At 34.6% G+C, this 16,984-nt stretch overlaps 1 protein-coding gene across 1 annotated transcript in view; it reads right to left on the bottom strand.

Annotated features, from left to right (window-relative positions):
• Positions 1-16,984, bottom strand: part of LRP1B (LDL receptor related protein 1B) — a 2,167,013-nt gene that overhangs the window by 926,907 nt on the left and 1,223,122 nt on the right. Inside the window, exons 10-11 of the mRNA XM_070768349.1 lie at positions 12,853-12,996; positions 7,634-7,870 (exon numbers count right to left, since the gene is read on the bottom strand). Of these exons, the coding sequence (XP_070624450.1) occupies positions 7,634-7,870; positions 12,853-12,996 (381 nt within the window). The remainder of the gene's footprint in view (positions 1-7,633; positions 7,871-12,852; positions 12,997-16,984) is intronic.

Raw genomic sequence — 16,984 nt, 5'->3', positions numbered from 1 at the left:
TCCACAGACAGAGGAGCCTGGTAGGCTACAGTTAGTAAGATTGCAGAGAGTCAGAAACGACTGAGTGACTAACACTTTGCCTTTCATATATGTGTATAAGGTGGAGTGAGCGTGCTAATTACCAAACTGAGGCTGTGCATCTGACTTAACATGCGGAGAGATCTGGCTGTTGCAGAAAGGACTGGGATTTGACCAAGTTTTTCTATAGGGTAGGAATATTCACTCTACTGAATACATTTTAACAGTCAATAAAAGGCAAAAATAAAATTATGCTTTAGATAGGTTAGAGTCACATTATTTAACCTATTTGTTATATAGACAATGACTATTATCACTCCCTTAAAATCCTCTCAAAAAGACTAGTTTCAAGGGAACTTGCTCAGCCTGTATTGTGGTATTAGCTGTCACCACAATTTGAGCTAGCATATCCATTTTAGATCTCTCATAGTAAAATCTGCCAAGACTGATTCATCAAATTTTTATTTTTCATCAGAAATTTGTATTAACCTAAGCAAAAGCACAATTATAGTCAATGATTATAATACCAGTCCTAGGTTAACAGAGGATTCTCAAGTGGTTTCTGAAGTAATAAAGATTATTTAATGCTAAGAATAATTAAGCAACTAGGTTGGATGTATTTCTTTCAATTCATGCTGAAACTTGAAATTTATTTAATGTGCAAAAAGTTGTACTGATCATAATTTTAATGCAACAGTGATATTTGTAATAATATTTCATTGGTACTTTGGAGATTATGAAGTATTTCATGTTTGATCTTTTCATAGTGGACTTCACAGAAACTTCTAAGTCTATTCTTAGCGTGTGTGTGTGTGTGTGTGTGTGTGTGTGTGTGTGTGTGTGTGGTAAGCTCTTTGTCCATGCTTGTGCATATGTATATATTCCTGTATTGGGTAGAAACAAAGGGAAAGCTGTTTTTTAATGTTTATAGTAACCTGTTAGCCACATGGCCAATTCTATTTTTTTATGAATTAATATATTTTAGAACCTAGATTTCACATTAATGCCAACTTTTCAGGGGAAAAAAAAGACATTTATTGGCTTAAAGTTTTTTTTTTTCCAAATATCTCATACACTTCATGAGAAACATCAATAACTATGAGAAATATATAAACTAAACATGAATTGAACCAATGTTTTCAGGACTCAAATCTCCAGCAAACTCTGGGAAAACATCTTATTGATAATCAACAAGAGTTAGTGTGTACAAACAGGCCATAACCTTGCTACTCAGCAGGACAACAATATCCATTAGATTCTCAAGAGTTGCAAATGCTTGCAAATCTCTACTTCACAGTTTTAATTAGGAAATGTCTCATGGCTGACAAATGTATTCATTATTTCCTTTAATGTTTGGTCAGAGTCTACATCTCCCAGAGTCTTTAGAGTTCTTCTTTATGAAAAAGTTGGAGTTAACGACAGAAAAATGAGACTGATATTCACCTGCAATCTAATACAGATAATAAAGGCTTGTTCTTAATTTTAAAGTGTTTTGCAAGGCATAATGACTATGTTATGTTCAAGGGAACTTTCTAACTTTCATAATTTATTGATGATATCTCACCATGTTTATTTCATCAACTATAACACTCAATGAGACACTTGAAATTCTTAAAGATTTATATAATGGTAAAGTTCATTGGAATCCAAGAACAAATGGTGATCTCCAGAAACAAAAATTATATTCTTACTCTCAGGTAGGTGTCATTTGAAGACAGATCACATCCTATAATCTGTTTTGAGTGGCTACCCTAGTATTGGTTAGAATAGAGGCCTGGGAATATTTTTAGAGTTCTGAGGTGTGTCTTAAGTTGGTGGTTGTGTGTGTGTGTGAGTGTGTGTTTGTGTGTGTGTGTGTGTGTGTGTGTGGTGGCAGTTGTGGTAGCAGGTAAATGTTACAATGATGGAGTATCAATTAATAATTTATGGCTCAGGTATAATATCATATATTTCAACACAAATCTGGATGAACTGTTGGATTCTAAAATACTCCAGAGCAGTATGGAGACACTGGAGATGAGACTGAGTGAAGAATACAGTTTAACCCTTCAGATGCTGGACAAGCAATCACAAAAAATCACATAAATACACCCTTTGATATTTTGATTGTACGCCAACAGATTTAAATACATCAACTGGAAGATGTTTTGCCAGAGAGACTGTCTCCTCTTCCTCATGGCTACATTTCTACTCCTATCAAAAAAGAAAGCCTATCTTACATGCTGCCCGAAGTTATTCACTGTTCTCTAACTTAATGGATCCTGTCTTCAGCTAAAGGAAGACTCTGAGGTGTGGAGATGTCTACTCACTCCAGATCTCAATCAAGTAGAATCTACCTTAAGAAGTATTAATATGTAAGGTCAGAATAACAAAGTGCTAAGAGCATAGACTTTGCATTAGTTCCTGTGGCTATTATTACAAATTAACACAAACTTGGTGACCTCAAGGCTACAGTTTAATTATGGGAGCTATTGAAACTACAGTTTTTCTGTTGTAGCTGCAGGCATTAATAACTTTCAAACTCAGGAAAAAGGTTTTGAGTGGTTTTGTTTTAATATACTTTAAAGTTATGAAACAATGTGAAAGATTAGTTTAACATGCCTTCTATTTGGATATACATATCCCAGTAGAATTAACTTATATAGCTTAAAAACAAGTACTGCACTAATAGAGTATATGCAATTATAAATTGAATACTAAGTTATCATTTTCATATTTTTCCCTTTCTTCTGGAAATTCTAATTTATTCTGCCATGAAAAATGAATCTTGGATAAGACATCAAGAAGATAAACATTAATTCAATCTTATAAAGAACATTTGTCTGTTAGAGAAAGTAATGATTATATCCATAAGAATTGTTACCAAGGCTATTGCCCTGGAATCATACCCCAGGCCCACCCTCCCAGTGCATGCATGTGTGCTAAGTCCCTTCAGTCATGTTTGACTCTTTGTGATCCCATGGACTTTAGCCCACCAGGCTCCTCTGTCCATGGGATTCTCCAGGCAAGAATACTGGAGCGGGTTGCCATGCCATCTCCCAGGGGATCTTCCCAACCCAGGGAACAAACCAATATTTCTTATATCTCCTGCATTGTCAGGCAGATTCTTTACCACTAGCTCTACCTGGGAAGCCTTCCCTCCAGAAAACTTTGCAGAAAATCACAACTAACCATACCCTCTAGTTGTTTATAGCACAGAAACAAGAGTCTCACGATAAGAAAACTGTTGCAAACTTGTTCAACTTCAAAAGTGAGACAAATGTCACCCTGCATTTCATTACCATCTTGTATTTGTAAGACCCCTGTCTGTCCATGATAATGTGAGCCACTTCCAGCCGAGAGAGACCAGAGGACCATTCAAGGATAGAAAAGAATAACACCCTAATTCCAGGAAGAACCCGCCTATTCCCACAAAACCAGTACATATGCTTCCCCCTCGTCAGCCTTATCCTTAAAATCTTGCCCTAATTGTCCCCTGGGTGAGCTCAAACCTGGTACTCTGTGACAACCTAAGAGGAGTGGAATGGGGTGGGAGGTGGGAGAGAGGTACAGGAGGGAGGGGCAAGCACATACCTAAGGCTGATTCATGTTGCTGTACAGCAAAGCCCAACACAATATTGTAAAACAATTATCCTCCAATTAAAAACAATTAATTAAAAAAAAAGCCTTTTGGGCAAGAAGTTGATTTGTGATTAACTTCCATTCTCTGGAAATTGAATAATGATTGTGTTGCTTCAATCTCAGCTTAAGTTTCATTTTTGACTGTGCAGATCCAAATGGGAGAAGAACACTCCCCACTGAGGCAGTGGGCTGGGTTGGGTTGAGGTTCAAGTGAGGGTTCATAAAACCTAATTCAGTTAACAGAATGACTGTAATGGACCGACTCTTTTGGTAACTGTCTGACTCTTTGCAACCCCACGAACTATACACTCCATGGAATTCTCCAGGCCAGAATACTGGAGTCGGTATCCATTCCCTTCTCCAGGGGATCTCCAGGCCAGAATATTGTAGTGGGTACCATTCCCTTCTCCAGGGGATCTCCCCGACCCAGGGATTAAACTCAGGTCTCCCGTATTACAGGCGGATTCTTTACCATTTGAGCCACAAGGGAAGCCCAAAGAATGACTGATCTCAATTATCTGTCCATTTCATCTATTTTTGCTTCCTGTTGATATCTTTTTATTTTTTTAGAACATTTATTATTATCTTGTTCATTTATGTGTTGATTTAATATCTATTTTTCACCACTTGGATGTAACTAAATATGAAGCTTCAAGCTATTTACTGCAGCATTCCCATCACCTAGAACAGCACATGGTTCAGAGAAGGCAGTCAATGAATATTCATTGACCGGACAAATAAATAAATCTAGTAGTTAACTAAAAGAGATCAAGAGTATAAATGCTACCAGAATTTGGCAAAAATAATGAAGAGTAAAACAAAATAAAGACTGGTAAATATTTTGTCCTTATAGAAAGTCTATATTTTTTTTAATCACTAATCACTAATCACTAATATGTCTTCATTTCATAGATATTTTCCATAATTATTGAGATATTTGCAAATACCTCAAATGGGTAAGTTTTGCTTTCTTACTTATTTAACTATATACTGTTTTAATTCACAATATTACACTAAGACTATAAGGTATGTCACATTTAGGTAGTTTTCAATAAAATAAGATAAAAACAAAATCCAAAAAATGAATAAAGATATGTATTTTCCTTGAAGTGCTGTTTTTTTTTTCTTATATACAAAGAATCTGAGCTTGTAGAGGATATGACCAAGATGTTTACGTTTGATGTAAAATCAGCAAAATCATGAAGCCTAGTACTTTGAACTGTACAAATTTATCTAAGACTCAGAATTTCTATTAAGCTTACAAAATCATTTGTCAAACCAAGCATTAGTTCTCAGTCTTCAGGTTAGTTGGTAGACAATCTAGTTAAATGAGTGAACACATACAGAACTTAACTTTTCCGATCCCAAGAATCACAAGTTTTCATTTGCCAAATGTAAGTTCTGTTCTGACATGCTAATCTTGTAGCATAATGTCTATTATTATTCTCCTTACTGATAAGAAATAATATAAACTAACAAAAATGATATTAAGCTATACCTTCTCTAGGATTATCAAGATGCTGAATATATATTCAGGTATGACAATCAACAAAATGTTTTTATAACCTTCCTGCTGCCAACGCAACACTGTAGACACTGTACAGAACATGCCTGGCAGTCAAATAGCTATTTGAGTTGACCTCTGCTGCTGTGGAAGAATATACAAAACCCCAATGTCACTGAGAAAATATGGTTACCAAAGTTAGAACTGTTAGCTGGAACATTCATTCATAGCACAGTAACTGACACTTTTTGAAAAGAAACCAAGAATCCTCTATATTACATTTCAGTCCCTCTTAAAAATGTCTACGTCAAAATGAGAGCAATCCAAATGCATGTACTTCGAATATGTAAGTTCATTGTCCTTCTAAAATTGTCAGGTTCCTAGTATCTGTTATTGCATTTCAGAGAAAAGTAGGCAGACAGCCTCTGCCTCGTTCAATTTAGAGTAAAAATCTTAACTCTAATCAGACACTCCTTGGGTGTTTAAGTCATGGTAAGTTTATATTGCCTTAATCAGTAAACTATAAAAAAGACAAAAACAAGGATATTCTTCATTTTAGGACTTCATTTGTCACTTGCAGAAAGTATACATTTTATCATTAAAGGTTTGGATTAAAGTGAACATGCAGTGAATGAATCATCTTCTTAGGCTGTCCCCAATTCCTCTACAAGACAGGAGACACCACCATTCACTACCACTCATGCTGTAAATAATTTTAGTCTATTTCCCTACTTTTCTCTACTTTTTCTTTACTTTTTCTCTACTTTTTTCTTCTTCCACTATCTGATTCACTCTACTCCACTATCAGACTGATTCTCCAAAATATCTTTTCATTCACATTATTCCTTGGCTAAAAAATGATTTCCTCTTACCCCTTCAGGATTCTATCCAAGCCCTTTCACCTCACCTTTAAGGTTTCTGATTTCACCACCTTTGGGATCCACAGCTGCTCTGTGATCATTACCTGTAAATTAAACCTACAGTAGTGACCTATTTAACATTCTTCTCATCCTCTTTCTTGGGTATGTTTTTTGGTGTTTTGTTTTCTCATGGAATTCCTGATGCTGAAGTATCCTCCACTTCCCTTTGACATTCTTCCTTTAAGCTCTAGGTCAAATACCACTTTCTTCAGAAAAAAGTTCTCTGAGAATCCCCACATAAAGACAACTCTGGGGCTTCCACCATGGTCCAGTGGTTAAGAATGAGCCTTGCAATTCAGGGGATGCAAGTTTGATCTTTGGTGATGGACTATGATCCCAGTTGTCAGGAAGCAGCTACCGAGTCTGCATGCCTTTGTGCCACAACCAGAGAGTCCTGTGTGCACCGCAGTGAAAGATCTCATATGTTCAACAAAGATTCCATGTGCCACAACTAAGACCAAATGCCGCCAAATTAAAATATATATATACATTAAAAAAAATCTTGAAAAAAAAGTTATCTCTTACTTCCTGTGTGTTCTTACTACAAAGACATTCTCCATTAATCATGCATCTCTTTGGGCCAGCTCTGAACTTGTTAAATTAAATGCTACAAAGTCTTTATATTTTGGAGATGCTTATATTATCTCCAAAGGTAGATTATGAACTCCTTGAAGACAGTAGCCATTTCTTAACATTTATTTTATCTCCTCTGATAGCTAGTACAGTGTCCTTCATATAATAAGCATATGATCAATGTCCTTAAATCAAGCAGCTTTTAAATATTTGAGAAGTAAGCAAACTGTATATGTGAGGAAACTGAAGTCCAGAATCATTAGCAACATGCCTAAAGGTAACTAGCTGTCAAAGATATAGTGTGCCTGATTATTACAGATGTTTTCTACTCATATAAAAGTTATACAATTTTGTTAATTGATTGGTTGTTCTAAACCAAAGCAATTCATGAAACTCACTGATTTTAATAAAGTATATGCATATATACTTAAATATATGCAATAACATATATATTTATAATAAAAATAGATATAAAAATTTATCTGCAGATAATTGGACATTTCAAGAGTAACTCTAAAGAACTCAATATGCAATGTCTTATAAAATAAAAAACACTATGCAAGAATTGTGATGGCAATGGGGACACTGATATTTTTAATGCACTTTGAGCAACATGACCAATATCCTAGTAAGAACCAAGTATTAAAAGAGTCTCTGATGTCCTGTTAAATCTTATGTTCTACTGTATAGCACTGTAAACATAAAAGTGTAAATCTACATTTCCCATGAAGGTGGATACATTGCTCAATTTAATTCCCATAATATTTAAAGCATAGAGGACAACTGCAATTCTATTTTACAATGAAAGCTTTAATAAGCTGGTATGTGGAAAAAAGCAGTAGAAATATTAGTACTAAAGAAAATGAAATTAACAAATATTTTTAAATCAACAGTCACTTGGATTCTTCTTAAATTTAGCTTGACAGACATTAGATTTATCCTTTAAAATGCTTTGTTTGTGGGCAGTCTGAAATCTGTGTTACGCATTGTCACTTACCATCTTTCAGAATGGTTTCTCGCTCTGTGCCATCTATTTTCTGCCGGCCAATTAGGAAACTGGTGGTGTCAGCAAAGTAGATATAACTGGTTTCTGCATGAAAATCTAAAGCACGTGGGTTTACCAGATTCTCTATGGGGATCATGTATTCATCAGCTATTTTGGTATTCAAGTCCATTCCTCTAACAATTCCTGGGCGTCCTTTCCCATAAAAGAGGAACAACTCATTCTTTGGTCCTGCAGAAGAAAGATTACAAACATAAACAACTGATACTGCCTAATCTTCTTTACAATGCATAATGCCACTGTTTAATTAACTGGCTCAATTAGTGTTTTTTAAATTCAATACCAAAAATTAAACCCTAAAATATGCCAAATGTATCTTGATGTAAGAAGGCCAGCCAGCTAATTGTATTACTTTAATTCAAACAGAAATTACTTCCATGAATAGGTTATATTAAGTTAATTATTCTTCAGTCTGTAACTGTCTATGTAGCAAAAACATGATAAATAATTGATAACTTGTAAGTGTAAAATGGATATTTATGGAAACATCCAGCACATTTAATTTTACAACTCATAATCTATCTAACACATCTGTAGATACTAACTGTAGCATTCATTATGTTTGAAAATGTTGAAAACTTCAGAATATTTAAAACATGCCCCCTACTCAGAATTTGCATTGCAGACTAACAAGGGAAGCAAAAATAATCACACACTATCACATAACTTGCACCGAATATATTAGTTTGTATGAACATGTGATTTATTTCTTTAAGAAATGAAATCAAATGCCAGTTACAGCATCACTTCTTCTTCCATATCTTAATTAGAACTTTAGAGGTTAATGCTGTCTGCCAGTAACTGACATACAAAACAGTCTTTATCAAAAACTAAAGAAAACAAAAATCTGTGTCCTGGGTTAAAATGCCAGAATCAAGGAAGTTTTTTCTACAGAATGAATGAACTTATTTTGACGTTTATATGAAACTACATGCAAGGCTCTCCTATTGGTAGGGCACATTATACTTAGTTTAGTTATATAATTTGAAGGGAAAATTTCATACAGAAAGGAAAACATATAAAGTTTCATTAAAACTGAAGATATATGACTATTATATTTGGATAAATATATCATAAATATAATTCCTATTAACTTAAAGTAACTATATTATTAAAATTTGGAGAAAAAAGAAAAACAAAGTACTCATAAACACAACACCTTCAATGCAAACTATATTATCATTTTATATATGGTCTCTCTTATTTTCTTTCAAAATTAGTGTTAATGAATATGGTGCTGTGCTTAGTTGCTCAGTCATGTCTGACTCTTTGTGACCCCATGGACTCCCACCAGGATCCTCTGTCCACGGGGATTATTCACGCAAGAATATTGCAGTGGGCTGCCATGCCCTCCTCCATGGGATCTTCCCAACCCAGGGATCGAACCCAGGTCTCCCACACTGTAGGCGGATTCTTTACCATCAGAGCCACCAGGGAAGCCCATATTAAATCTATAGTATATATAATTTTAATATTTAAAGAATAAAAATAAAACATATCTCATGTACCTAGCACAGATCTTAAGAATATCTCCAGGATGTTAGAATGCATGCACATGTCCCAAAATCTATTCCTTTCCATCCGAGAGACAACCAATTTCTCTGGTTATATGCAATAATATGGATATTGTTTATCATGTAATTTTTAGAAGTTTTGGCACATAAGTTGTTTGTATTTCTCAACAGTAGATAGTTTGACTTTTGCATGTTTGAACTGCATGTGTGCTATGAGTTGATTTTATTATTATATACTTGATATTCATCTCTGCTTGTTATAGTTCTTATTCATTTTCATGGATATATTATATGCCTCTGTGTGACTATTTTTAATTTATCTAGCTATTTTTCTAATGCACACTAGTAAGAAGAGGATACTTTTGCATTCTGTTTTTATTACTAAATGTTAGCATTAAAATTATATTCTATGTTGATCCATTAAGTCTTAACATTTCTTAAGCAGGGTCAGTCTAATATATGATAATTTGTCAAATCATTCCTCAGTTGGTTTTATCTTCCTATTATAATAACACTTAGATATGCAGTTTTTCAACCTGGTATTTTATATATTTTCTTAGATGATCCCTTAGTATATATTTCCAGAACTGGAATTACTGGTTGAACAATATTAACAGCCCTCTTCTTCCTCATTACTCTTACAACCGCTCAGTGTTTACCTTTCTTTTTATTTTTTTAAAACAATATCATTGTACACTATTAAAAAGTAAATTCTTCTGAAAATTAACATTCCTGTGAATTTCCTACCAACATTATATGAATACTTTATTTTTTAAATGGGATCTTAAGTATGCATTTTAGCGCTTAAAAAAATTTAACAATACTTTTTTCTGTTATTAAAAGATCTTCAAAACATTCTTTTCAATGGCAGTATCATGTTAGAGAGGCAGTATCAATGGCAGTATATTGTTAGAGAGGCAATATAATATAGTCAGCTCCTTACCTATTGTAGGATATTTAGATGGTTTCTGGGGTTTTGTTATCACACATGCATTTACAATGGATTTCTTTAGTCAAAAGTAGATGCTAAAGGATGTTATCAGTTTTGTGTCTTTTGTATGTATTATCAAATGTCTTTCCAATAGTGATATCAATTTATAATATATAATATATTATATTATATTATATATAGATTTTCCAGTTCTATTAGTGATGCATAAGAACACTGGTTTCTCAATACTCATTTTTGCTAACATTTATTTCTGCTAACATATATTTATTTTTAATTGATGCATTAATTAGTAATCAGTAGACCTAATCAGTTTAATACGTGTGTACATGTACATGCATATTTTAAACAAAAATGGTAACTGTTTTCCTATTGTTTTATTCAGTTTGTTTGTTTTTTTTTTTTTTTTTTCAATCACTGGGTACTTTAACTTTCTTCTAATGTGTTTTCTTCTATTATAAACAATTGAAAACTAAAAATTACACTCCTCAGACACTAATATAGCCATGGCTCTAATTTTTATTTAAGTACCTAAATCCAAGTTGAGTTAGTACAAGATACACTAACTTGAGTTTAGAATGTGAAAATGAGACCATATTTGGCTGCTTCTGCTGGTATTCATCTAATGGAGAAACTGAATTTTTCTACATTAATCTTCTATTGTGTATATCAAGTGGCAAGGAAAAAGGCTTCTTTTGATTGTGCTTTGTTTTGTTTGCCAGTATATTTAATTTCTGAAGCTAATAGTTATGTTGCAAACTTCTTAGTCAGTAGAACTCAGCTAAAATGGTGTTTTTGAAGTTATCATTGCCATTAGTGGCCTCCTGATGCCCTAGCTTCTGATGGTGGTAGATGTTTCAGCTTAAGCCAGGCTAATCTGTGGTGGCTATAAAAGGAAAATCCCTGAGTCAGTCTAGAAGCTGTTGCTTCAGGCACCTCAATGATTTTTTAAGTACCTATCTATTTGTGTTTGATTCTTTCTGCTTAAAATAGATATTATTGTTTCTATTCATTTAAATGTTAATTTAATTTACCATGATTGAGGGCTTCCCAGGAGCACTACTGATAAAGAATGCACCTGCCAATTCAGGAGACATAAAGGAGGCTGTTGGATTCCTGAGTTGGAAAGATCCCTTGAAGGAGGAAATGGCAACCAACTCCAGTATTCTTGCCTGGAAAATTCCATTGGCAGAGGAGCCGGGAGAGCTACAGTCCAGAGTCACAAAGAGTCGAACCTGACTGAAGCGACTTAACACGACGCAACTTTTCCACATCAGTCTTTTTCTTTCGTGTATATCAAGAGGAAAGGAAGAGGGGCTTTTGGTTTGGTTTTCCCATATAACAAACATGTATATGCACACCTACACATGCATGTATATTTATATATGCATAAGTGTGCATGTTTATATTTTTGTATAACATGCCATCACTTTCCAAGTGGTGACCAGAGTGGCTTAAAGGCTGGTTACACACACACACACACACATCTCCTATCTTGAGGCTTCAGACACAGTGTCCTCAATTATCTAGAGGACTTCGTGAACATCAGAGTTGGTGTCACTATAATATTCCTAGCATTTGCTACAAAGTTAGAAATTTTAAACAGTACAAAAATGCATATATTTTATCACAGTTAAGCCTTTTGGGTTCTTAATTTAACAGTACTTATGCTATGAATTCTAGCCACTTAGATTTAAAATTATAATAAATTTAGAGGTCTCATCTCACCATCTTTAGCAAGCCAATGGCAAGAAAGAAAGAGATGGCAGGACAGTGACCACAGAAACAGAGAACAGACAGAAAAAAAAGGTCATGATGAAAGAGAGATAAACATAAAAAAATATGGTTTTGGGAAAACATTTAAAGACTGTTAATCTCAACATGGATACCATTTCTATGAGGGATATTAATATTATATCTGATTATGAAGACCTTAATTATACTTGTGCAAAATTTAAACTTAACAAAAGTTAAGAACAATTAAATATACACTGTAAAAAGCAGACATCATAACCTTAAAAATTATGGTATTTGGGAAATAGACTGATAGTCTCGACATGGATACCATCTCTATGAGGAACATTAATACTATATCTGATTATGAACAATTAAGAACAATGAAATTTTTGGCATATATCAGAAATAAAACAAAGGTCTAGCTACTAGAAAGCTTTTCAACAAAATTATTAAAAAGATTAATATTTAATTAGTATAGCTCTGATTACATGGAAAACAAAATAATAAAATAAATTTCACCCCCCAATGCTGGTAAGGTGAAGTATTACTTTATGTGGATTTCTGTTGGACTAAACAACACATCTATTATTAGAAGCAGCATCTTGCTTCAGAAAAGAGAAAATCTGGCCAACCAATAATTGAGGCTCATTAGATCACAAACATTTTTTAGGTAATTAAGGAAAGGATTTCCTAAAAATCTTCCCTAAAGTATGTTTCCCAAAGATCCATAAATTTAGTGACTCTACAGTCCAATTAGGTTTCTCATTCACATTAGCATGCACATACAAAAGAAAAAATAAACCTAAATATTGATTTTGAGAAAAATGTCTAGTATACATTTCACAGCGAATTTGACCTGGTGATAGCTCACATTTAACTGACTCCTAATTAATACTAAGAATCCTGCTCTGAAGCATTAGCTGCTGGCAAATGTTTGATTTTCAATAACATACTTTTGCATGACCTGCCATCACTTCCCAAGTTGAAGCCAGTCCTGCAGCGACAGGTCCGTGTTTTGTAACTGCTGCTGAGAAGACAGATGTGTGAACATCCCCCTGGCATTCCATATGGATCCACTTCACACGCATGGCTTCTGACTACAACAAATGAAAAACAGCATGCTTGAAATTCTCCAAAGGAGATATAATTACATGCATCAGTATGTTGAAACTTTGACAGCACATAAGAGGGAATTCTAGACAAATAATCTATCTACCCAACTATATCATATCATAATCAATTGGAAAAGAGTTTAAACCCCATGAAAGGTAGGGATTTGCCCAAATACTCCTAAGGCTACCTTAAAAAAAATTGTAAGAGGTAAAATGCTTTTATATTAATCTAACCTGTGAACATGCAAACCAAATAAAAGTAACATGATTTTTTGGTACATGTTTATCACACTTAAAAAAAATACATATCTGTGACAAATACAAAAAAATACTGCTAAAATAACCCCGGTTTGTAGTTAAAGCAGAAAACGATTTCTTCTGAAATAATCCACTATTAGACTTAGTGACTGACTGACTGACCCTGCTAAGTGTCTGACTCTTTGCAAGCCCATGTACTATAGCACGCCAGGCTTTGCTGTCCATCACCAACTCCTGGAGCTTGCTCAATCTCATGTTCATTGAGTTGGTGATCCCATCCAGCTATCTTATCCTCTGTGGTCCCCTTCTCCTCCTGCCTTCAATCTTTCCCAGTATCAGGGTCTTTTCAAATGAGTCAGTTCTTCGCATCAGGCCAAAGTATTAGAATTTCAGCTATTTCCTTTAGCATTGACTGGTTTGATCTCCTTGCAGTCCAAGAGACTCTCAAGTGTCTTCTCCAACAAAACAGTGCAAAAGAATCAATTCTTCGGTGCTCAGCTTTCTTTATGGTCCAACTCTCACATCCATACATGACTACTGGAAAAACCATAGCTTTGAATAAATGGACCCTTATCAGCAAAGTAATGTCTCTGCTTTTTAATATGCTATCTATATTTGGCATAGCTTTTCTTCCAAGGAGCAAGTGTCTTTTAATTTCACAGCTGCTGTAACCATCTGCCATGATTTTGGAGTGCAAAAAAATAGTCTCTGTTTCTATTGTTTCCCCATCTATTTGCCATTAAGTGATGGGACCAGATGCCATGATCTTGGTCTTTTTAATGTTGAGTTTTAACCAACTTTTTCATTCTCCTCTTTCACTTTCAAGAGGTTCTTCAGTTCTTCTTCACTTTCTGCTGTAAGGGTGGTGTAATCTGCGTATCTAAGGTTATTGATATTTCTCCCAGCAATCTTGATTCCAGCTTGTGCTTCATCCAGTCCTGCATTTCATATGATGTACTTTACATAGAAGTTAAATAAGCAGGGTAACAATACAGAGCCTTGATGTACTCCTTCCGGTTCTAACTGCTACTTCTTGACCAGCATACAGACTTCTCAGGAGACAGGTCAGGTGGTCTGATAGTCCCATCTCTTTAAAAAATCTCCACAGTTTGTTGTGGAAACTCACTTCAGTATTCTTCCCTGCAAAATCCCATGGACAGAGGATCGCGAAGAGTTGGACATGACTGAATGACTAAGCACACAAGCATACTAAACTAGAATAAATGTGATTCAGTGATCACCTTTATTGAGAAGTGCTGAATTCATTTTTTTTTTCAATTTTGTGTTCATTGTCATTTGGAGAACCTTCCCACACATGAATTGTGTGTGTGTGTGTGTGCATTGTAACTGTTAAAGGAGAAGGTTGAGTTTGCATGTAGGTATTATGGAATAGTAGAATATTTCATGAGTGTAGAAATTAGAGACAAACAAAACAAAACAAAAAAAAAATAGGAAAAGCACTAGGTGGAGAAGATGAGAAAAAGAAACACAGGTCAAAGAAAAAAGGAATAAAATCAGTAAGATTTTTATATGATTGTAAGTACATTTCTTTTTAATCACCACTTGGAATTGTGATGAATAATACGATAATTTTTTTCTAATATTAAAACTTATGTGCTTTTGAAAACTATGCTATGCTTTTTATGTTCCACATTCTACAAATGAAAAGATAGCTGTAGTGTAGTTTAACTATCTGTTTTGCCCAAAAGCATTGCTTTTACTTTCCAATCACACCCCATTTCTACACTAGAGAACATCTTTTGTCAGCTAATTAGCAAGTCTGCACTTTTTCACTTTCTTCACTACTTTTGCTCTCTCCTTTGGATCATGCCCATCAGCATATAAATCTGCCATTGCTTCTGCATCTTGGAGGGAAAATACTACTTTTAATCTTAATTCCCAAGCAACCCTTTAATCAGCTCCCCATTTCCCTGCTTCATCTAATATCAATACTTTTCAAAGTTATCCATGCTCATTTTGTACAATTTATTTCTTTCCTTTCTCAGATCTGTTCTAACCAGACATTCTCCTCACCACAAAATTGCACTTGTCAGATCCCTACAAGCTTCACACTGTTAAATCCAATGGCCAATATATAGTTACTTCCTTGGTGATCACATCCATTTTACTTTCTTTTAAAAGTAAAAAAATTGTCATGTATATGCCAATGATGCTCAATTGCTATGTCTAGCTAGGACTTTCCCCTGAAATCCAGTCTTGTATATTCAAATAGCTTCTTGATATCTCCTCCTGAATTTATGACAGGCACTCAAAATAATATGTGTGTGTATATATATGTTATTTGCGCCCAACTAGCTCCAAACTTAGTTTTCCTAAATCTCAAAAATAACTTGGTAATTCCAATTACTCAGCTCAACACACTGTCATCACCTTTGTCTCTCTTTTAAATGTACAACTCATATCAAATTCATCAGGAAAGCCTGTTGGTTATACCTTCAAGTATATCCGCAGTCTACTTTTCACCACCGTCACTGCTACCATCTTGGTCCAATCCACTGTCATCTCTAACCTTCCATCTTTGTTCCCCATAGCCTACGGTCAACACAGCAACCCTACTGGTTTCTTTAAAAACTAAGTCAGGTTTTGAGACTCTCTACCTAAGGACTCTCCATGTCATGCAAAGTATAAGCAAACTTTTTTATAACTGTCTGCGGGGCTCTACTAGTTACTGTTCTCCTTCATTTTTCCAACTTAATTGCCTGCTTCTCTTCCTTGTGTTTGCTCTTCTTCAGACATATGGGTCTCCTTACTGCTCACTGAACTATCCACTATCCAAGCATGCTCTTCCTCACGGAAGCTCCAATACTTTGGCCACCTGATGTGAAGAACGGACTCTCTGGAAAAGACCCAATGCTGGGAAAGATTGACAGCAGGAGGAGAAGGGGACCACAGAGGGTAAGATGGTTAGAGGGCATCACCAACTTGATGGACGTGAATTTAAGCAAGCTCTGGGAGTTGGTGATGGACAGGGAAGCCTGAGCTGCTGCAACCCATGGGGACACAAAGAGTTGGACACAACTGAGCTGACTGATCTTTCTACCTGTCTCTCTTCTTTAATTACTCCGAGTCTTCATGCAATTTTATCTTTCAATGCAATTTCCTCTGATCATTAAATATAAAATTGTAAACTAATCCTATTCATGACACTCATCTACTTTCTCTCTCTACATAGCACTTATTATCTTCTAATATAATAATTTACTTACTCTAAAAGAAAAATATTATGTATTTTTTTTGAAACAATGCAAATCTTATAAGGGAAATAATGTTTTAGTCTGTTTTACTCAGCTGTATTCTCAATGTACATAAAATAGTTCCTGGCACATAGTATTAATAAATGATCAAAAAATAATTGGTAAATTAATAAGACCAAATTTAAACCTTTATCTACAGAATCCCAAGTCTGAATTTCCTGAAAACATATGTGTAACAATACTTTGCCTAAATTGAATTTATGTTAATAGATAAATAATTCTAAATTAGTTTTAATTTGAAGCACAAAAAGATAATGAAAATTCGGGTGGTAGTTTTGTATGTTACATTATTCTCTATATAATTGAGCCTACGTTGTATTGATGAACAAGCATCATTAACTTACAATGCAAAATAATTTTTCAGGGATACTTAGCAATGTTGCAGCCTTCTTGGTAAAAATTATTTTGAATTAACTTGTGTTAAGGAATGGTTGGGAAGT

This window comes from Bos indicus, chromosome 2, assembly GCF_029378745.1.
Source record: "Bos indicus isolate NIAB-ARS_2022 breed Sahiwal x Tharparkar chromosome 2, NIAB-ARS_B.indTharparkar_mat_pri_1.0, whole genome shotgun sequence".
In the NCBI taxonomy this organism is placed as follows: domain Eukaryota; kingdom Metazoa; phylum Chordata; class Mammalia; order Artiodactyla; family Bovidae; genus Bos; species Bos indicus.
This window is presented reverse-complemented; position numbering and strand designations above follow the sequence as displayed.